General features: G+C 42.6%; 1 protein-coding gene across 1 annotated transcript in view; it reads right to left on the reverse strand.

The window, feature by feature from the left end:
• The window catches only part of LOC104328115 (cytosolic phospholipase A2 epsilon), a 36,763-nt gene extending 17,850 nt beyond the window's left edge, over nucleotides 1-18,913 (reverse strand). The window contains exons 1-3 of the mRNA XM_009933087.1: nucleotides 18,887-18,913; nucleotides 16,574-16,646; nucleotides 1,019-1,155 (exon numbers count right to left, since the gene is read on the reverse strand). Coding sequence (XP_009931389.1) covers nucleotides 1,019-1,155; nucleotides 16,574-16,646; nucleotides 18,887-18,913 — 237 coding nt within the window. The remainder of the gene's footprint in view (nucleotides 1-1,018; nucleotides 1,156-16,573; nucleotides 16,647-18,886) is intronic.
• Between the last annotated feature and the right edge of the window lie 3,161 nt (nucleotides 18,914-22,074).

The raw sequence follows: 22,074 nt of genomic DNA on the forward strand, positions 1-22,074 counted from the left end.
ACAGTGACATGCTGAAAAGTTTGTCCCCTGCCTTTTGCCTCTCTGATAAACCTGCACGGCTCAGTGAAATTGTGCCTTACAGGTATTTTGAAAGAAGTTGGAATTTTTTTAGGTCTGCAGGGAAAGCACTGGATGTAGGCCACAGATGGGCAGACGTGTTAAAGCCAAACGCCGTACTAAACAGACCCAGTACCAGCCAACTCTGTGGAAGGAAGCCTGAGAACTTGCATCGTGGGCAACTTCTGCAGACAAAGGCAATGGATTTTTCACTGGAGACCCTGTGGCGTAGCAACACCTTTAGCTATTCTGAATGCTCTTTTGAAGGAGTTTATCAACACTCAAGAGAGCCGGGGACTGGCCTGCTGATTTGGTGGTTGGCAGAAGTGCTCTTGTCCTGCTCTGCCACCAGCACTAGGAAATGAAGGGTACAAGTTCTAAAGTAGAGTTTGATAGCTCCAGGTGTGAAACTTGGCTTGCTTGGTCTATCACTGATCTTTGTGAACTCCTAGACTGATGCTGTCTTTTGGAGGGAGCAGACAGTGGGACTTGCAAATATTCTTAAGCTCTAATATTTATCATCATGGTGAAAGCTCAGCTGGTCTTTGTTTGCAAACTTCAACTGTTGTTTTGTGATTCCTTTTATTGCAGGGCTTTCAAAAAGAATAGTAAAAAAGTACAGCACTGTGATGTTTCCACTACTTAGCTCATACATGTCTTTTATGTTGTTCAATTTACTGTGAAATTCTCACCTTTACTCTTGAAAAGCAGTGATTTTAAAAAAAAAGGAAGACAACAAAGTGAAAAGTGATAGAACATTATATGAATAATTGTGAAATATCTTGGCTATCTTTTGTATATCAGGAAATAAAATTTAATTTTGCAGCTGCATGCTACTCCACATCCCCTTACCCATATCATTGTAGTCCCTCACACATATTTATTTTAATGATACCCTACATATTGATCACACAATGAGATCTCTGCCCCAAAAGAAAAACAAATGCATGCTGCATCGTACCTTTACTTGGCTCTGGATCCTGAAGGAAAATGTTTCATTCCACACTGGATCTTTGCAGTTCTTGATGGTTTTGGTCCGGACAGTCTCAGGGGAAGCAGTGGGCAAGGACAGGCTTATGTAGCAATCAGTTTGACTAACTGTATTTGAAAAGATATATTGTAACTAACAAATTACTATAAATATCTTAGAGCATAGCCTAGTAGCACTGTATAGACAGCAAGCTGCAAAAAGCAAAGATAGTTCCTATTATTTTTCTTAGAAGTCGTTCTTCTATAGCACTCGCTACTACTTGTTCCCTCCTGCTGGTGGGAGCTCTTGTCATTAATGGAGATTCAAAGAAGCTACTGCAATAAAGACAACTGGTAAGAAAAAAAACTGTGCAGAGCTACTGTTACTTAACAAAACCTTTCATTGGTATGTCCTCTGTTTGTTGCAAATCAACATATTTCTGTGATGGAGAAGAAAAAGATTTACATTTGGAGACAACCCTTTTAAAGGGTAAAATACTCATTTAACTGAGCATTTAGACAAGGCTTTAAGTTTGTCCTTTGCTCTTGAGAGGGAAACAGAAAAGCTAAAGAAGGTCTGGATATGAAGGATCTTCCCTCTCTGGTCTGCTGCTCCCAAATAGCTGTAGCCCAGACCGAGTAATGAGCCGACTGTCTCACCCAACATGCGATCACATCCCTTCACCATCAACAAATCTGCAAAAATAGAAATGCACCTTTTATACCTTACTAATTTAAATTCTGAGCCTTGATAGTGAAGAAACTTGTAATTTCTGAGAAAGATGCTAATCTAACACAAGCTTGCACAGTTAGCTGCAAGTATGGTATTAAATCTTCATAATACATGGGAGCTGCTTTGGGGTGGGCTCCCAGGAACCACCCCCAGCCCCAAGCTGGCTCAGTCAGCCTCCCGGCCAGGTGAGCACAGCTATGCCATGCACCGCCACAGGGTGTTGATGAGTTCTCTGTTGGGGATCGACAGAGTTTTCAGGTGAGAGGCAGGTTGGGTACTTGTATGTCTGTGCAACTAACTTTCCTTTTGTGTGCTAGCCTGGTGTATGTAGAATATTTGGCGGTTAGGATTCTCCCTGATACTACTGAGATGATAATGGGGTTTTTTTTATTAGGGAGCAGGGCTGGGCTTCTGCTCCTCAGTGCCTAAAAGAGTTGATGTCTCATGAACCTGGGATAATAAACTGAGACCCTGAAAACACAGTGAAGAGTGGTGGGACTTGCTCTCTCTACACTGTGATTCACCCATTCCAGCCCTCCCATTCAGAGCAAATCTGCTGTCCTTCAGTTCTGTACTTTGTTTGCACTTATTTTTAGACAATGGGCATTTCTTTTGTCTGCTGGGCAGCTACAGCTTTCTCTAATGTCTCCAGCTCTAAGAACTTGTTTTGTAACCACAGTAACAGGTCAGATTTGGGTCTAATAACAGGCAGTTTGGTACTGTGGGATACATGCTGAGAGTCAGCATGACCAAGTGGGTAACCTGCCGGAAAAGATCTCATGACATGTTGGCTCTGGTCCCAGCTCTGCTCCAGGCTGCTAAGTCACTCTGGGCAATTGCTTCCATTTACATTTATTTTGCTTCTCCGTCTGCATTTCCCCATCAGTAAAAAGGTGAGAATGATCCTTTCCTCTTTTGTAATCTGCTTTGACACCCCATGATTAAATGCATTAGACAAAAAATAACTACGGTTTTTGATATTTCCACAACCCACAAGAAGAGAATGCCTTATCATTAATTATATTATTCTTTCTCTACTAGCTTCTTGGTTCTCATTCCACACTTTCTTTAGACTTGTGGTGTAACCCATGTGGCAATGAATAGGTGTTACTTAAAGCAATTTTTGAAATCAGATTATGTGTAATTTATCTTTCAAGTCTTCTGATACTGCGTGAACATGAAACTTCTTTCAGTTTTTCAGCATTCATTTGATAGTTTCCCCTTTACTGTCCATAGCAGGGAAGAAATTACTTTAGCATCACAAATGCAGATGTCTGTAATTCTTGTAAGTAATACTAGGATACTTTTAGACTTATTACTGCATTTTTAAATTGCAGAATATTTGCAACGTACCTGTAGATAAAAATTTATTGGTAAAGGAGGGGATAAAATAATTTCTTTAGCTCTGTCCCACACAATATTTTCTAAAATTCTTCCATTGATTTTTAATACTTGAAAAAGATAATATTAACTTTGCATAGTTACTTCTTCAGATGGTTCCAAAGAAGCAGGTTTGAGTGACAGTATCTGTTTCTTCAGCAACTGTATCTGTCAGTTGTAGACTACTGATATATGCGTATTTTAGAGAATGTATTCATTTATGGTCTGGGATATCTGTGTTGTACATACTAGCTAATTACCCTGATTTAGAAGGCAGGCATTTGATATCTTCAGAGTATCAAAGCAGCTCTAAACTTGTGACTTACAATCCTGTATCTAGATAGACCTGTGTTGGGATCTCTGTGCAGTCCTTCATCCTCTCTGAACACAATAGACCTACAGCCAGCTTGAGAAGTTAGTCCAGTCTTTAGCAAGGCTCTTCACCCTTAACAGGAGTAAAAGAAAAGTCCCACAACTTGTTGATCCACATGTAACACCAGCTCAGTCAGCAACCAGCGAAGCCTCGGTCTCAACATAGCCCAAGACAAGAATGCAGATAGAGGCAAAGATGTTTGATTCTGAAACCAAGCAACTACAGCCAAGCTACTGCATGAAGAACAACAAATTATGCCCAGAACTAAAATGTAGTAGGACTTATCAGATAACTTATATATACAACACAGATTTAGATAAATTTTGGACCAGATCCCAAATACACGATGTTAAATGTAAGTGCAGGTTATGAGATCTCTTTGCATACCCGTCCAGCCCTGGACAGGAACAAGTGAATGCTCAGTGTCTTCCCTGTTGTAGTTCTAGAGAGTGGTCTCTTCCTTCTCCCACCATAAAAGACTAACTGTTACCAGCTATTAAAATTAAACATGTCCAGATTGAAGAGGATTGACTTTGACAGCCTAGCATATGAGAAAGAGCTGAAATAATTGAGTTTGCTATTTCAACAACAACAACAAAGATTGTCAGATAACATGGTAATAGTCAGTTCTGTAATGTCCAAATGATTGATACAAAGAGGACAATGATCTGTGGCTCTGCGTGGCCAGAGGGAAATAAACAAAGATAAATGTTAGGAAAACTGCTCCAGCTCTAAGAGAGTTAGCTCTAGTGAGAGAGATTTTACAAATTTCCTAGGTAACTCATTTCAGAGGGCATTGGTACCCAGATATGATTCAAAGAGTGACAGACAAGGTAAATTTAGTACTGCTTCAGGAGAAGACGACCAGCCCAGGTGAGACCACAAGGTGTCATGTGGAATTGCTGCCACGTGATGCCCCTGTTTATGCAGGAAGGCAATAAACAGGATAATCATGTCATGGCAATTACATTGCACGGAAACCAACTAACCGGTCTCCCTTCCAGCCTTGACTGCCAGGGAAGGAAGTGATAGGACATCTTATACTTTACACCAGCCCAAGAGATCAGTTCCCAGATATCTGGGCGTCGTCTCCAAAACAATTGCAGACCTCCTTCTTCGATACGTATGAAATAAGAGTCTTAAGTTCATTTGAAAAGTTGCCACTTTTCCTTTCCAAACACACACAGGGTCCAACTAAAAAGGCCTAAATCCATACCTAGACCCTCCCTGTACCACACCGATATAATCATCAAAAGAAAACAATACAAAAAACAACACAATATAAAGTAGAGATGCCCACAGAGAGCTGTGCTTCAACTTCTCCCATCCACCCCAACTCCTCCATGAAGTAACAGAGAATAAATTGTATTGCCTAAGTGGCATTTTGGGTACATGTAGCTGTTCTTGGAAGATTTGTACATGCTAACAAGGGCACAGATGTCATTAGATCACCCTTGTATATGCACTCTTTTGGTGAAGTGGAACTAGAAATAATGCCTTTCCATACATACACCTGTTTTTTGGCTTTTCATAAGTATTGCCACTATTTCACTGTTCCCGCTCTCACAGTGTCAGCCAGTGGGAACCACGTATTACTAGCCAAGAGGTTTTATTAAGAGGTCAGACTTCCTTAGTTCCACCTCAGAGAATTTTTCAGTGATATGTGGTGTAATCTCACATCTATCACTGGAAAATATTTTTTAGAAAGTTCTGTCATTTCCATTTAAAATAAACTAGCTGAAAATTAGGTCTTGGCCAGACACTGATACCCTTGATGCAGACACTGTGGGTAGTTACAACTTCTGGGCATCTGAAGAAACCATTATCAGAGGGAAACATCATGGAAACAAACTGGGAAAAAGGCTGAAAGCAGTACACAGAAGTGCCTCAGATTTCAAAGAAAACGGGAGTGGAAACAAAATCAATACCAGAAGCAGCCAAGCCAAGAAATCAACACTTACAGATTTTCTTTCTTCATAAAGTGTTCCCAAGATTGTTATTCACTCAGTAAGGGAATCTAAACAATCTTTAACATTTAGCTAAAACTAATATATTTTTTGCCTTAAACATCATTACTTTGACTCAGAAATGCCTCTGACATTCTTTATAAAAGCATGTAGTTATAGTACTTTTTCTCATATTCTCTGCCAGGATTTTTCTGAAAAAGCAGGAGCAATACATCCTGGGAGATGTGATCTTGTGCAGGAACTGAGACTAAGCTGCAGCACCAACAGTGCATTGCAGCAGTAATTCCAATTTGAATTTTTCGATTGAGACTCAGAGTTTTGAAACCAAAGCTTTGCTATTCAGTAAATTAATTTTACAGCAGGAACAGTTCTCCTAGATATCTTTCTATTTCAAGTAAAATTTGGTACTGAATGGGAAGCTACCACAAAGCTGTAGCTCAGTATGGCAGCAAAGACAAGGCCAGCTGAATGACACGAGGTGTTATCCTTTCATTGTGTTTAACGTATACGAAAACCAGAAAATATTTGCAAATATGATGAGTGAGGTTAAAAATATCTCTAAGTCTCACTTAGAGGAAGCAGCTAGCACTGATAACCCACAGGAGTTTGCTGTAGATTCTGTACACATAAATAAAAAGAAATACCCGCAGATGTTCTTTGTTTTTTATGGTGAGGATGGAAGAGTTGTGCCTAAGGAAACAGCATGGAAATAATAAGGCACAACGTTATAACTAAGTAACAAAAGTAGGGTGCAGTAAGCCACCTCGTTCCCTCACAGGCTGGTTTGCAGCAGCCATTATGAAGGTAAAGACGTGAACACTGATGAATTAATTGGGTAAAAAAATTCCATAACGTACCGGGACAACTCACTGGAAGCAAGAGCATTTATACCACAATGAAAATAGGTCTTCTTGTGCCTGAGAATTCAGCCGAAAGTCTGTAAATGTTAGCCACCATTTTGTGAAGTAAATTTTGGTCCTACAGGGCATAACACTCAGGTGAAGATTACAGTTTGATTGTTTCGGTTGATTTGTTGAGAGAGTTCATTCAGCCTGGATTAAAAGCTTACATTGCAGCAATGGTTCATCCTGACATAAATACTGTGACTTGGATGCGCTGCCAACATGTGCTTTGCTATTGACAGCCAAGTCTTCACATTTTATACATCTTTTCTATGAAGATGTCACCATCAGTTTCTTTCGTATCAAAGTAAGCCACAGATAAACACATAGCCTCCAGACTGTGTTTTGTCACAAGACTACAACTAATCCTGTTTTCACAGTGGAACTAAGTAAGCTCATAATCCAGCTGGAGTCCTCCAGGACTTCCAACTGATCTAGCAGTCTACAGCAACTTTCCTGCAAGTAAGAATGAATGAGAGCATTAAGAGTAGACATATCTGACTTACAAGGAACATTTATACCCAAGACCCCTTTTGTCTAGTTTTCATTCATGAACTCTTTAAAAAAAGGTAGTGAAGATGGGTTCTGAAGAAATAGGTTAAGATTAATACCTTTGCCGGGCGGACATTCTAAAAGATTGCCAATTTAATAGCAGAATACAATGCAAGCACCAGCACCAAAATTTGTGAGTGAATCTTACTTTTAAACTTCACTGGCTACTACTGCAGCTCTACTTTCTTGGCTCTCACTGAGTATACGGTCATACAAAGTGCCTGGGATAGAAGCCATAGTCTCACATGGACACTCTACGTGTCTTCAGCAATGCAGACTATCACAGCCATGTTAAACCTAGCCTCTCTATTTCACATTGGCCTCCTCCATAATAGCAAATCACATCTAGGTTCTTGGACCTTATCTACGAGGTAATCAATATCCTTGGTTCAGCAAAACAGTTGCCTGAAGCTCCTCTCTGGAGACCATTGCTGATAAAGGTCCTCAAACTCTGTGAATCTTGCCTGTGGGCAAGGCTTTCCCTGGCACTGCTCTGACTCTTCAGAATAAACCTTCACAGTGACTAAGACATACCACAGGCCTTAGTACATTGTGCTTTTAGTGTACAGCTCACCTCAGCAGCACTCATCTGGATGCATGTGAAAGAGCACTTAGAGAGCACAGAGCACAGATACGTAAACCAAAACAGGTTTCTGCTCAGAAGTTCAGTTAGTGGTTACTGATCATTGCCAAGCAAGCAAAGTATACTTTGGTCTTAAACTCAATACATTGTTGGGCAATGGTAAGCAGGATATAGACTAAAACATGGTCCTTGTGAAGGATGATCAAAAACACCAAGGTACGATAACTTTTAAGAAGATGTGGGAGACTGTAAGCATGGGAAAAGGCAATGCTGGTCTTAGTTTCATAAGTGGTTACACAGCTCAGCCCAAAAAAATTTGTAAATATAGAAAGCCTATTCAGAAATCAAAGCACATACTTAAGCATCGTTAGCTGTTGACAACTGCTGACATTGCTTCCATACATGTGAAAGGAATTGCATGCCAGTCTTGTGCTATCTGGATTATTTATTAGCACAGCACTTCATGAAATGTGTCTCAGCTCTTGCAGAAATGTCCATCCAAGTTGGCTGGAATTTTCCAAGTGCAAACTAGAAAGTCATGTTCTGAGCGGAGTCTGCCATTGCCTTATAACTCTGCAAGCCAAATGGCAGAGAAGGAGTGAAGGGTCGTGAATCATTGCATGGACCTGTGCCCTCTCAAAGCACCATGTGGTTCCACAATGCTGCCATTGTCATCTACTTGTTCCAGCCTCTTCTCTCCATCCAAGCTTCTCCCTTGTTCATTTACATTGCCTCCACCCTTTTCAAACCTGTTTTAAAACAGGTTGACATTTTAAAAAATTATAAAACATTTTGAAACCTGTTTCAACCACTTGTTAACTAGAAGCCTCCTCTAAACAAGAGGATAATGAAGTCTACTAGGAACAGGTAGTACCATCACAAAAGGCTTTAAAGGTCATCCCTGTTCAATGAAGGACAACAGCTGCAAGACCACCTGTGCAGGTACGGTATTAGAGAATGATGGCTGCTCTCATGTTTGCATTTGAGACAGAGATGAGTCTATCATTTATCTAAGATTGTTTACTCGTTTTACCAGTCCTTCAGCCAGTAATCAGTTCATTTTCCTAATGCACCTGTGGGGCTCCTAATGCCCTTGTTGCACTCCTGGATTTATAGATGCGAAACTAAGGTTTTGAGGAAATTCATCTTCTTCAAGGTTACACCAAAAGTCTGGAGGAAGTCACGGGGGAACATCACACACCATACCTTTTAACCACCAGAACAGCTTTTTGTTCTTGCACACAGAAGAATATGAAAGCCAGCATGGCTGACAGAAGATGTGTGTACCTACATACAAAACATTGATACCTAGCAGAAGAGATGCAATTTTTTCCATATCTGTAAGGAGGTGCCCTGACCAAGATCCCTAAACAAATAACTTATTTAGGAGGTCCTTGATTACACATAGCATTGTCCTTTTTAGTGGTAGCTTATGATACTATGAAGGCACAGCACAGTCTTTTTGTCTCCGCACTTCTTACCATGTATAAAACAAAATTGCATACAATACAATATACACTATGCTCTATACAATACGCTCCATTGCGGCATTTCTGCCAGTGATGCATTAAAGACTTGAGAAAAGGAAAAACCTCAAAATAATCTCTTAGACTATAGAGCACAAAATGGGTGATCTGAGGGAAACTAGGGTTTAGCATGTGTTTGGACAGTAGCAATGAACCGAGGAAGAGTGGGAGCAGAGATGGGTAACATAAGTGGATAAAACCAAAGAGAAGATTGAATGGAAAGGAGCAGAGGTTGTTAACAACTGCAACTGTCAAGTTGAGTCACACCACGTTCATTGGAACTATCCATTAATTTGTTATTCATATTATTAACTGTGGTTATGACTTTGTTATAAACATCAGTCAGGTCCAGGTCTCCATTTTGACAGATACCTTAGTAGTTATGCAATTAGCTCTTGATTTTGATATAACCAGCTTACAATTACATTAAGAAAAGCCCTGATATGACATCACAGGGAAGAGCTTCTGGTGATTAGCAGTTGCTTTTATAGCTGTTTGTTTCAGTTTCTTAACCAGTGAGGAAATCCTTGTTTACAGGCCTTGTTGCAACTTGGCAGCTATCCATGTAACTACTTCTCCGTCCTTCTGCAGATTCCTATTGCAAAGTGTTTGTCCTGGGCTGCTTTTAGGACTTCTCTCCATTGATGCAAATGCAGCCTGTCCGAGCAGCCAGCGGCATCAGGAACTTAGACGAGATGCCTTGCAAAGACAGAAATTATACAGCGTGGGTCTAGTTCTTGTTATAATCGGCACACAGGTGGTGAAATGCAGTAGTACTCGACCAGCAGACAAGTCTTTCCAGAAAGAAACTCTCCCATGGTTAAATGGTGGACACGCATCCCTGCATAAAGGTGGCTTCAAGGGGCCTTTGACGGCTTCTATGAAGAAACGGATGGGGGGACTTGAAGGTGAAAGCTATGGCCTCTTCCAGTGATCTTTGCTGGTGGACCAGCCCTTGGAAAACAAGAGTTTTGCAACAACCAGTCCCTTCCCACATGTGTGAAGCCTTCTGAAAGTCCATCTCCACTATGTCAGCTGACAGGGAAAGTCAGGGAAGATCACAGGAAGTCACTGGATGGCAGAACAAATCCAAGGCCTTTCAGCAGTGATTTTTGCCACTACAAGGATGAGGCACTGAGGTTGCAGCGAAGGTTTTTGTGACACGGAAACCAGAGGCTGGACAAAGACTGTTGTTGATGCATAGAGATTATGTAGGTTCAAGAATAGACTGGAGGTGTTGCTGCATTCATAGAAAAGTTGTATTTGGCCTGGGAAGTTACCAACTTTGAAGTGATCAAAGGCTGGGAGGGCACATTGCGCAGAGCGTGCTTTCACTCTACTCTCATAGAATCACAGAATCACAGAATAGTAGGGGTTGGAAGGGACCTCTGTGGGTCATCTAGTCCAACCCCCCTGCCGAAGCAGGGTCACCTACAGCAGGCCGCACAGGACCCCGTCCAGGCGGGTCTTGAATATCTCCAGAGAAGGAGACTCCACAACCTCACTGGGCAGCCTGTTCCAGTGCTCCGTCACCCTCAGAGGGAAGAAGTTCTTCCTCATGTTCAGACGGAACTTCCTGTGCCTCAGTTTGTGCCCATTGCCCCTTGTCCTGTCACTGGGCACCACTGAAAAGAGCTTGGCCCCATCCTCCTGACACCCACCCTTCAGATATTTGTAGGCATTTATAAGGTCCCCTCGCAGCCTTCTCTTCTTCAGGCTGAACAAGCCCAGTTCCCTCAACCTCTCCTCGTAGGGGAGATGCTCCAGTCCCCTCACCATCCTTGTAGCCCTCCGCTGGACTCTCTCGAGTAGCTCTTCATCTTTCTTGAACTGGGGAGCCCAGAACTGGACAGAGTACTCCAGATGAGGCCTCACCAGGGCAGTGTAGAGGGGAAGGAGAACCTCCCTCCTCCTGCTAGCCACACTCTTCTTGATGCACCCCAGGATCCCATTGGCTTTCTTGGCAGCCAGGGCACACTGCTGGCTCATGGTTAACCTGTCGTCCACCAGGACACCCAGGTCCCTCTCCACACAGCTGCTCTCCAGCAGGTCCACCCCAAGCCTGTACTGGTGCATGAGGTTGTTCCTCCCCAGGTGCAGGACCCTGCACTTGCCCTTGTTGAACCTCATCAGGTTCCTCTCTGCCCAGCTTTCCAGCCTATCCAGGTCACGCTGAATGGCAGCACAGCCTTTCAGTGTATCTACCACTCCTCCCAGTTTGGTGTCGTCAGCAAACTTGCTGAGGGTACATTCTAACTCTTCATCCAGGTCGTTGATGAAGAAGTTAAACAAGACTGGGCCCAGTACTGACCCCTGGGGGACACCACTTGTCACCAGCCTCCAACTAGACTCAGCGCCGCTGATGACAACCCTCTGAGTTCTGCCTTTCAGCCAGTTCTCTATCCACTTCACCGACCACTCATCCAGCCCACACTTCCTCAGCTTCCCTAGGAGGATATCATGGGAGACTGTGTCGAAAGCCTTTCTGAAGTCTAGGTAGACAACATCCACGGCTCTCCCTTCATCTACCCAGCCAGTCATGTCATTGTAGAAAGCTATCAGATTGGTCAGGCATGATTTCCCTTTGGTGAATCCATGCTGACTACTCCTGATAACCTTCTTTTCTTCCACTTGCTTCATGATGGCCTCCAGGATAAGCTGCTCCATCACCTTTCCCGGGATGGAGGTGAGGCTGACCGGCCTGTAGTTCCCTGGGTCCTCCTTCTTGCCCTTTTTGAAGATTGGAGTGACATTGGCCTTTCTCCAGTCCTCGGGCACCTCTCCTGTCCTCCAGGACCTCTCAAAGATGATGGAGAGTGGCTCAGCAATGACATCCGCCAGCTCCCTCAGCACTCGTGGGTGCATTCCATCGGGGCCCATGGATTTGTGGGTGTCCAGATTGCTTAAGCGGTCCCTCACACAGTCCTCCTCAACCAAGGGAAAGTCGTCCTCTTTGTAGGCTTCTTCTTTTACCTCCGGGGCTTGGGATTCCTGAGGGCCAGTCTTAGCACTGAAGACTGAAGCAAAGAAGGCATTCAGTAGCTCTGCCTTCTCCGTATCCTCCGTCACCAGGACACCCGCCTCATTCAGCAGCGGCCCCACGTTGTCTCTAGCCTTCCTTTTGCTGCTGATGTAGTTGAAGAAGCCCTTCTTGTTGTTTTTGACATCCCTTGCCAGCTTCAATTCCAGGTGAGCCTTGGCCTTCCTCGTTGCATCCCTGCATGCTCTCACCACGTTTCTGTACTCTTCCCAAGTGGCCTGTCCCTCTTTCCACATTCCATGGACCTTTCTCTTCTGCCTGATCTCCGCTAGAAGCTCCTTATTTAACCATGCATCTCTCCTGCCTCCTTTGCTCGATTTCTTTCTCAGGGGGATGCATTGCTCCTGTGCATGGAAGAAGTGCTGTTTAAAGAGCGACCAGCACTCATGGACCCCCCTTCCTTCGAGAGCCCTGGCCCACGGGATTCCTCCCAGTAGCTCCTTGAAGAGGGCAAAGTCAGCCCTCCTGAGGTCCAGGGTTTTGATCCTGCTTATCGCCCTGCTTCCTCCACGCAGGATCCTGAACTCGACCATTTCATGGTCACTGCAGCCGAGTTCACCTCCAACCTTCACATCCTCCACCAGTCCCTCCTTGTTTGTTAACATGAGGTCCAGCAGCGCACCTTTCCTTGTTGGTTCCTCCACCACTTGCATCAGAAAGTTATCATCGATGCTCTGTAGGAACCTCCTGGATTGCGCCTGCCTAGCTGTATGGTCTTCCCAGCTGATGTCAGGGTGGTTGAAGTCCCCCATGAGAACCAGGGCCTGTGACTGTGAGGCTGCTTGCAGCTGCCTGTAGAAGGCCTCATCAACCTCCTCCTCCTGGCCTTTGGCCACCCTTCAACACAGGGCAGGAGAGACCTTTGGTCTGATCCAGCACAGCCATTCTTGTGTCCCTGTGCACTGCAATGGGGCTGCAGGAATGTGGAGAGCCCAGGCACCTCAGCTTGTGGCTCTTGCTCCTGATGCTGCCAATGGCTCCCTGTTTTGCGGGTGCCTCAAGCTAGCCCAGCTGGATGATCCGCATTCAGACTATGGGCAATTAAATGCTTCTCTCCAAAACCTCCACATAGCATCCCATACAGCTGCAGAGAAATAGCACCATCCAGGCAATGAATCCAGATTTTGCATAGATGGTGGACGAATTTATGAAGGCTTGTGACAGCCACAAAACTGTCGCAGTTATAAAGCAAGAGACAGCTGTAGTAATGCAGCTATTAATGATAAGTTTTCTGCCGTTTTTGGAACAAATACAATGGAGCAGTTGTCTTTGTGTGAGAGCTAACCCTAACTAACATACAGAAAAGGGCTTTTCAGGCCAGCCTGAAAAGGACCAACTTTTCTCAAGTAGGTATTTCTACTGCCCATGCAAGGCAAAGAAAAGAAAAAAGAAATGCCCATAACTATTTAATCATCAATATAAATATATAGACCTTCCCAAAGAATAACATCCTGAATCTGGGCCTGCTGTTTTCCTATGACACTGAGAAAGAGCATCTGGGTTCCTGTCCAGTGCGAAGTGGGCTAAAAGATATCAAAGTAAACTCCCTTAGTGGCCTCCAAGTGCCAAGAATTTTGGGTCTGGCAATTAAATGCCAACACTACTTTTGGCTCAGGAGCCAGATCTCAGAGCCACAGACCCCAAGAACGACAAATCTCTTGGGAGAGTGGGGCAGGGAAAAGCACGCTTCAGGTTTTGCCTGGCCCAAAATCATTTATTATAGGTCAGTTCTGGGGACATACTGTCAATCCAGAGGAGACTTTGGACTGGCCTGGTATCACTGTTCTTACACCTTTTGACAGGGAAAATTTAGCCAAACTCAAACATACCCAGAAATTGCAACAGCTGTGTCTTGGGAATGATACGTACTGCTCAGACTGTAGTTGCCAAATAACCTACATAATGTAGGAGCAAATCGTTCTGATTCATGAGTAAGCCTTATTCATACCAGATTTCAACACACAATAGTAGCCTACTTCTTGTTATTATGCTCACACCGTGTACAATTGCAAACTTGCATCTGACACAGAGCGAAAAAGTCAGGAGATCATGATTATAGGCAATTGCCACAGCTATCCTGTAATAAAAAGCCAAGTTCTGTATTACATGACAAGTGCAAGATCTAACGAGATATGGACACTGTGGGTTGTGGGTAGCAGACCCTCTGCACAAGGAGGACACTGTAGCTGTGCAGTGCCACACCTGAAGAAAAGCAAAGCGTACTCATCTTTGACAGGCAGTCCTCCAAAGACGCAGCTTGGTCCAATCAGACTCTGACTCTAACAAAGCACCAAGGGCTCACTGCAGATTGAATTACTTCTGTGCCATCTTTCAACTCTCTGTCCTCATCTCTGTCTCTCTTAACATCTTTAAATTGTACAGAAATAGTGACTAAAGCAAATAAATGTGTGGGAAATATAAGCTTTTCCTAAAATATATTTTTAGCCAAATATATTTCAAATATTTACAAATGTTTGAATAAATACATTAATTACATGATGAATACATTCCCACAAAAATCATTTTTGAGCAAAGACTAATCCTGGCAAAGTAAATATCTACGAAAATAGAGATGTGTAGGCCTACCTAGTTATCTTTACTTTCTTCTTAAATCATTGTTGCTACATTCAAGTGACTTAATTCATGTGAAATTAAATACATAGTTTAGGATTGTCCAATTTGCTTTCAAAGTCTCCAACTTGTCTCACTGCCTGTAAACTCACTTCAGCCTAAACCACTCTGAACTTTGCTGTATATGCCAATACCTCTCTCTTCCATGATACAGTTTTTTTAACAGGTGCCTTTAGATCTCTTCCTTTGAGGACTTTTCTCATTGTTTAGGTGTTAAAACCTTGTTGCACAATATTTTTGTCAGAAATGGAAGGGCCGCCATGTAAAGGTTCCTACTACACTCTCACACTGGTTTTCTAATTCAATTTAGTGCTTTTTAACACACTCTCATGTCTTGTGATGGGTCCCACATCACGTGGCATGGCTCCACTAACAAAGTGAAGTGTTCTGAGAAAGCATACAGGTATGGTGCAGATAAAATCTCACTGGTTCTCTGCCGTGCCACATTTAACTTGCTCCTGATTCTCAAAGAGAAAATAAAATGTGGTGCTCTGTTGCACAATAAAGAAAGGAAGCTGGGATGGGGAATGGACAAGGCTGCTCCTCTCAGACCCTGGCACCTATCACTGCTTCTTCTGGCTCTTACCAGCAAAGACCTTCCTCCACATCTGGCTTTGGAAGCAAATCTCCGGTAATAGTTTCATACCTGCAATCAGGCAGTCAAACATCTGCTCAAAATGAAGATATAGGATAAAGACAAGTAAAAAGCAAAGAGCTAAGATAAGTAGCTGTGGGTTTCTGGAAGTTCTTTGGTCCTTAAGGATGTAAAGGCTGTCATTTCCAATCATTATAGAATGCCGAGAAAAAAGTAAACATCTCTGATTTTAAGGCCAGAGGCAGATATTTGGTTATCAACTCTATGGATGGTTATCCTGATGCTATTGGCTGGCAGGGCAATTTAGGCATTCCTATGGACTGGTATAATTTATGCCAGAAAACAGCTCAGCTGAGATTAAAAAGACAGAGAGGGAACTGAACCATCCTTCTCTGAAGATGCGCTGTTTTCAAGAAAAGGCAATATTCCTGTGCTAGGTTCAACAGCAGAAAAGCAAGAATTGAATCCTAGACTCATGGATGCAAATACTCTTGCTGAATTGACTTGTTCTTACTTAATATGCAAAGGTTCACTTCCTTTCCACAGAGTTCCTGCCTTGTTCTTTCTCTCTGAGACAGATATTTGAGTTGACCTTCAGCTTGCTTTCTCCTGCTTGAGTAACTGCTGAGATTTTTCTCTCTCCAATTCCACTTCCACCCATTCCACCAAGTCCCCAGAAACATTTCAATGCTACTGGTTTTGCCTTGAAAGCCTGTCAGTAAACGTTTGACAGAAGAAAGTTGTTTGACAATGAGATATATATGCTGCTCTTTTTTTTTTTTTCAGCAAACAGAAATACAGAGGTGCCTGCATGTATTCCTGCTGTCTGCAAAAACAGACAGGTACAGAAGGTGATACCAAAGCTCCCATGTTACCCCACAGGCTCTGACAGCCACTTGACATCAGTGCTGGCATTTTTGTCAAGAAGCAGAGGTGCAGCCTGCATCTCAGTGCATGGAAAACTGCAGCTGAGAATTAACAGCTGAATTTATTCAGCAAAACTGGCTCTGAAGCCTGTTAGCAGTGAAGATACTTTACACTATACCACAGCAGATCTTTGATATTTCCACTAGTAGTAACATTCTATAAACTGAAAGATATTGTTTATACAAAACTATTCTAAGAATAGTGAAAATTCAAATATGCATCAATATTTGAAACCATGGTGACACTTCATGCACAGATACAAGTTACAGTACTTGCTTCCTTTCTCTTCTCTCAAAACTGAACTACTGGGAACTGCAAGGAAAAACTGTGATACTCACACAGATCTGCCTTTCTCAGATTTCTCATTCTTATGATTTTCACAGAGAGTGAACAGCACGGGCATTCTTCACTCTGCAGAAAAATGACAAAGTTATTACCACATGAATATTAAATTGTTTATGCTTCATAAAACATTCCCTCCCATAAGTGCATACTGCAATTTCAAAAGCCGTGCGGCCAAATTGGAAGATGAACTACTTGCACTGTTTTGGAAGTTAAAATCATGTCTGTGTAGATCTGAAAAAGAGGCAGAAAAAGAGGAAATATTCCTCTGTGAATATATGTCACTGATGGAAGAAATAACAATAAAATGGATTAAGTGGTAAAATGGTTTTAAATACAATGAATGCTTATATTACATGACAGGACATTTAATGTAAAACAAATCTTTCTCAACAATTAACATGGAAAAATAAACTAGCAAAGAGCAAGGGTGCATGAGAAGCACTTCCATTAAACATCTATAGACAAAGTTTAATCCTCTTGAACAGCTGAAATTTCACATGAGAGCAGACATTTTCTTCAGATAATTCTATTCTGTGAAAATTCCAACTTTCCATTTAAAATCATTATGAGGAACTTTTCCCAGAAATGGTGAAGAGCAAATACATGAAAGGTTGTGGGGTGTTGAGCTATTGCAGGCAGGAAAAGGAGAATGAAGGGATACAAAGAACTGATAGGAAATAGAAACAATCCATAGCAAAAAGTATAATCACGATGCTGTAGATTTCAATGTATTAGCTGTGTTCAAAAGCATCATGACCCCAGAGGAAAATGAAACTCTTCAGTGAGTGAGGCACCACCAGCAGAAATGCTTCAGAGCCTACATGAAAGAAAACAGCTTAGGAAGAGATGTTAACAAAAAATTCCCCACCCAAACCAGATGCTGAATATTTGCAAAAAGGATCATTAGCTGAAATGTCAAGCACAGAAGGAAAGGCAAATAAGTAGACACAACCCAAACAAATTATTAAGTCTTGCAGATTTTAGTACCTGAAACTTTAGCTATTGCTTCACTGGAAGTCATTATCTATTCCCTCTCCCACCCTCTGCTAGCAAAATAAATCTATTAAATCCCTTTAGGGCAATTATGTCACTCCTCCTCTTTCTCCAGTTAGGAGTTGACCCAGCTGAGAAATTGGATATAAACTCCCCTACCACTCTTGAATTATGGTAAGACAACCTTGGTCCGTGTTTTATGTCTCACTACAAAACAGAAGGGCATATTCTAAAGTCTTCCATCTGGATTCAGGTACTGGATGGAGTAATTCTCATGCCCTCGCTACCTCCCCACCCCCCCACATCACCAAGAAGCCTCTACTTCTGCTCATTCTCATGAGGCAGTTTCAGAGGTTAAGGGCAATGGAAAGAGCAGAGAGGACAGTCATGTTCCTTGCTTTGCACGTGTACTTTCCACTCAAAGACCTCTGTACATTACTCTCTCCTCCTTTCAAAAAGATGAACCTATAGATCCCTAGTGTTTCTTTAATCAGTTTGGTTAGACATTCATGTTTTTTATTTGTCAAGCCATGGGGATCCCACATTTGAGGTCTCCAAGCATCAGTGCTTATGCTGACACAGATCCGTGTTATGGAGAGAAGCTCTATAATCTCTATTTCACAACAGGGGAACCAGAGCACAGCATTATTAAATAACTTGTTGCTAGTCAAACAGCAGGTTAATTTCAGAGCTGAGAAGTATGTTGACTTTCTGGAGCCCAACAGGCAGTTTTAGGGCTTTCCCTCCTCATCATGGTGCACAGAAAAATTAATAATAAAAAAATAGTCTCAGAGATTAAGATTTTCCTCAACATTTTCCTGGGTGTCATTTGTGCACAAATATCAAACAAGGATCATCTTTGTGTCCGTGATTAATCACTAGTTTTAGTCATTGATCTTCCTGTGCACACCACTACCAGGAGGCCGCTAGCACAGCTACTTGGGCGCAGTACACATACTCATAGCTGGCAGATACTGCACTCTATAAGAGCCCAATTTACACAATGCTTGCATAAAACCATGGAGTCAGCCCAAATCCACAGCAAGCTCCTGTGAGGCACCTCAGACTGCTTCCCAGCCTCCACATGGATCACCCACTGTAGCTGAACTTCCCTCCACTACCAAAAGTGCCTTCACAGTGCAGCCACTATCAGCAAAGCTACCAATCATCCTGACATAAACAGGTAAATACATCCATGAATACGGACTAACAGCTCCCAAGTCCTCTTCTAGCCACCAGAATCCCAATTACAAACCCACCTCAGGTCATCCTCAGCCTCTAATAAATTATAGTCTGAATTTTTGCACTCTTACCTCACGCACACTCCAGTATGATCCCATCGTGCTCCCAGCTGCATACAAGTCAGATACGGATGTCACTTCACTGTTAGAAGCAACAGCTGGCAGTGATGCACAAAGTATCTCTGCAAAGTTTAAGGAGGTGCCTGCTGAGGAGCAAGTGGCTATCTATGCCCCACCTTCTTCATTACCTGAAAGGGAAAGTATGAAGAGAAAAGGGGAGGGAATTTGCTGAGTTTATCTGACAGCTACACACCAGAGGTGTGTGTTGGGGGAAGGCTGTACACACTAAGGTGCCAAGAGTTATTAGCAATTCAAGATAAAGGAGTGATAGCACACAGCACTTATGCATGGATACCTATGACCTGGAAGCCTAAGCACTGTGCAAATCAGAGAAGATAATAGCAGCTGTGTGTAGGCTGGAGAGAAACAGAGCTCTACAGCACCCCAGTCAACAAACAAAAGTATTGTGGATGAAATAACTTCAAAAGACCTTCTTTCTATTTCAACAAAATTTTATTTATTTTCCTTTTCTTGCAGGTAGAGGGGGTTGGGTTGCTTGCTGGCAGACATTTCCCCAATTTCATTCGTATCCTTGTCAGATGGATACATGTTATCCTGCTTTCAGAACCTTTCCACAAACATAAAACTTCTGAGTAAACCAAGACAAAAGAACAAATTTGCCTCCAAGTTAGGACATACATTGGTTCATCTTAAATGCTAACATCTAGATGTTCTAAACATGATGCAGTGTCATCAGATTATGATATAAAAATGACCCCCAACTTTTCTATTTTCTGGCAGAAAACTGTGCAGCAGCAGATACGCAGGTGAATAGCCCTTGCACAGGTCCACCTACTACCATGCCCAGATGCCTGATATGAAATGATCACTTGAGAACTGCAGGAGGTGATACTACACACTCACAGTACCCACAATCTGTCTTCCCCTTCTACACACACACATCAGGAAAATGCACAATAAAGAGAGTCAATTCCAGCCTTACAACTTTTCACTGAATGAAAATTGCTTTAGTCATCAACTATTTTAGGATTAGGAACCTACCCTCAACACCCTTCCAATTAAAGAGAACACTGTGTCCAGCAAAAAAGACCCTAAAGCAGACAAGCAGCCTTGGCTATTTATCCCAAAACTGAGAAAACCGACCTGAAAGTAGCTAAACCTGGACTGTTTTATTAGCCTCTGCAGCATCTGAACTGATGTTTCCTGAGCTGTTCCCCTGGGAAAGTCTGACTTAGGGATGAAGGGCTATCGTAGCACCGAGACTATGGAAGGTGATGTCTGCCCGCAGGTTAAAAAAAAAAACAAAAAACAACCAAACTTCAACAAAACACAACAACTCTTAGTAAACAATGCTGAGAAGTGTCCAGCTGAGGTGGAGAATGACTGGCTCACCCCAAAACTGCTGAGAAACAACTACTGCCTGAATAACTCAGGGAAAGAAAAAGGGAGGACCAATCTCTAGGCCTCTATCACCTTTGCTATACAAGGGCTACACCTTGTGGGAGTTTCCTCCACAGTGAGTGCTGCAGAGCATGGAGCTGAAGGTATTCTGTCCCAGACACTGGCTGTCAAAAGTGCCTCTGCTAGAAGAGGACCTAGTAGTATACCCAGCACAGGACCTAGCAGTAGACCCAGCACAGGCACCTGGGACCAGACATCTATTGTGTATATGTAGCAAATGGACAACCCAACAACCCAAAACACCTTGCCAGTGTCAGAAACTACTGTTTCTGGTTTGGTTTAGATTATCTGAGATTTTAGGGTGCATCACAGATTCTGACAAGGGACATACAGAAGGTGGAGCAAGCTGTAGGAGGGATCAGAGAACTGTTTGCTTCTCTCAGGAATACATGTTTTCTGACCAGTCCAAGGCTGGTAAAACCAGGAAGGAGCAGGTGCTCACCATTTACTATCAAGAAGTCTACAGGCAAAATCAAGCAGAGTATATAATCATGACAAAAATATCCTCAATGAGGGCCAACAGCTGAAAAGTGAAACTGAAACAGAGTACTTCAGGGAACCCACAGACTTTGTGAAGCTGATGCAATACCCAGATCTTCACAGTAACAGGAGGACTCTTGACAAATATCAAGACACCTTCCCTGGCAGGCATTAAGGATTCAGTCATGATGCCCATTTTGACAGTTCAAGTACCTTATTTTGAGCTCATCAGTTGCTTCTCAGATAAAACAATGGGCAAGATTTAGAAGATTGAAGATTTTAGAAGGTTGAAACTGTCTATGTACCTTGTTGGGAAATTTGTGGAGAGAAAAGATTCCTGGCCTACTTCTTTTAGGCCAGGCTACACAAGGAGGTGAGGGACTCCTGTAAGTCTCATCTTGGCTGGCCTTTGACAAACTCCCAGCTTCCAGTACCTGCCTTTCTTTCACAATGGTTTGTTGGGACTGTGAGCAATAAGACAGCAAAAACCAACTTCTTAACCAGCTCCAGTTCTGGAAAAGACCACCTGTCTTTCTCCAGCAACTCACCTCTGAGGAAGAACTCACATTGGAAACAGAAGCTACGTCTCTCTCTCTGCTGGACCATTCCTGGCCTTTAGCATGTTGGAGTATATTCCCTTCTCCTCAGAACACCTGGGCTTTTTTTTTTTTAATCTGAACAGTTAATATTTTTTTATAGCATCTGAAAACCTGTCCAAAGGGGCAGAGGATTTACTTATGAAATGTTTCCGTAGCTGAACAGGAAGAAATGCAAGGTATTTATTCTGCTGTATATCCACATTCAAGTATTCAATGATGGTTGATCAACATCCATGCTTTGGTTGAGAAGACTCTTGCGTCTTGGGAATGACACAGAGTTGTTTCCTGCGTTCCAAACCGTTCTCCTGTACAGCTGGAAGAGGCATGCTGCTTTTTGTTAACAGGTTCCTCATCAGGTCCTTTATCAGATGTGCGCATGCATCATTTAGTACATTACCAGGATGGGCATTTCTTCTTCTGTTCTTTGGCAACTGCACTGGTGTGCGAGAGCTGTTATGTTTTTGTGCTACGTGTGTATTAATCAGCTTTTTCCCCTCAGCCACTACTTTGACTTCAATGTACTTGTCAAATAACTAGTTAGTCTGTGGCAGTTTTATCGTCTTAATTTTTACTAGCATACCTACCAGCTGTGTTTTACAGTTTATGGTTAAGAACTGTGATGCAGTGAGCAGAATATTG

The sequence above is a fragment of the Opisthocomus hoazin genome, chromosome 7, assembly GCF_030867145.1.
Source record: "Opisthocomus hoazin isolate bOpiHoa1 chromosome 7, bOpiHoa1.hap1, whole genome shotgun sequence".
Classification (NCBI taxonomy): Eukaryota; Metazoa; Chordata; class Aves; order Opisthocomiformes; family Opisthocomidae; genus Opisthocomus; species Opisthocomus hoazin.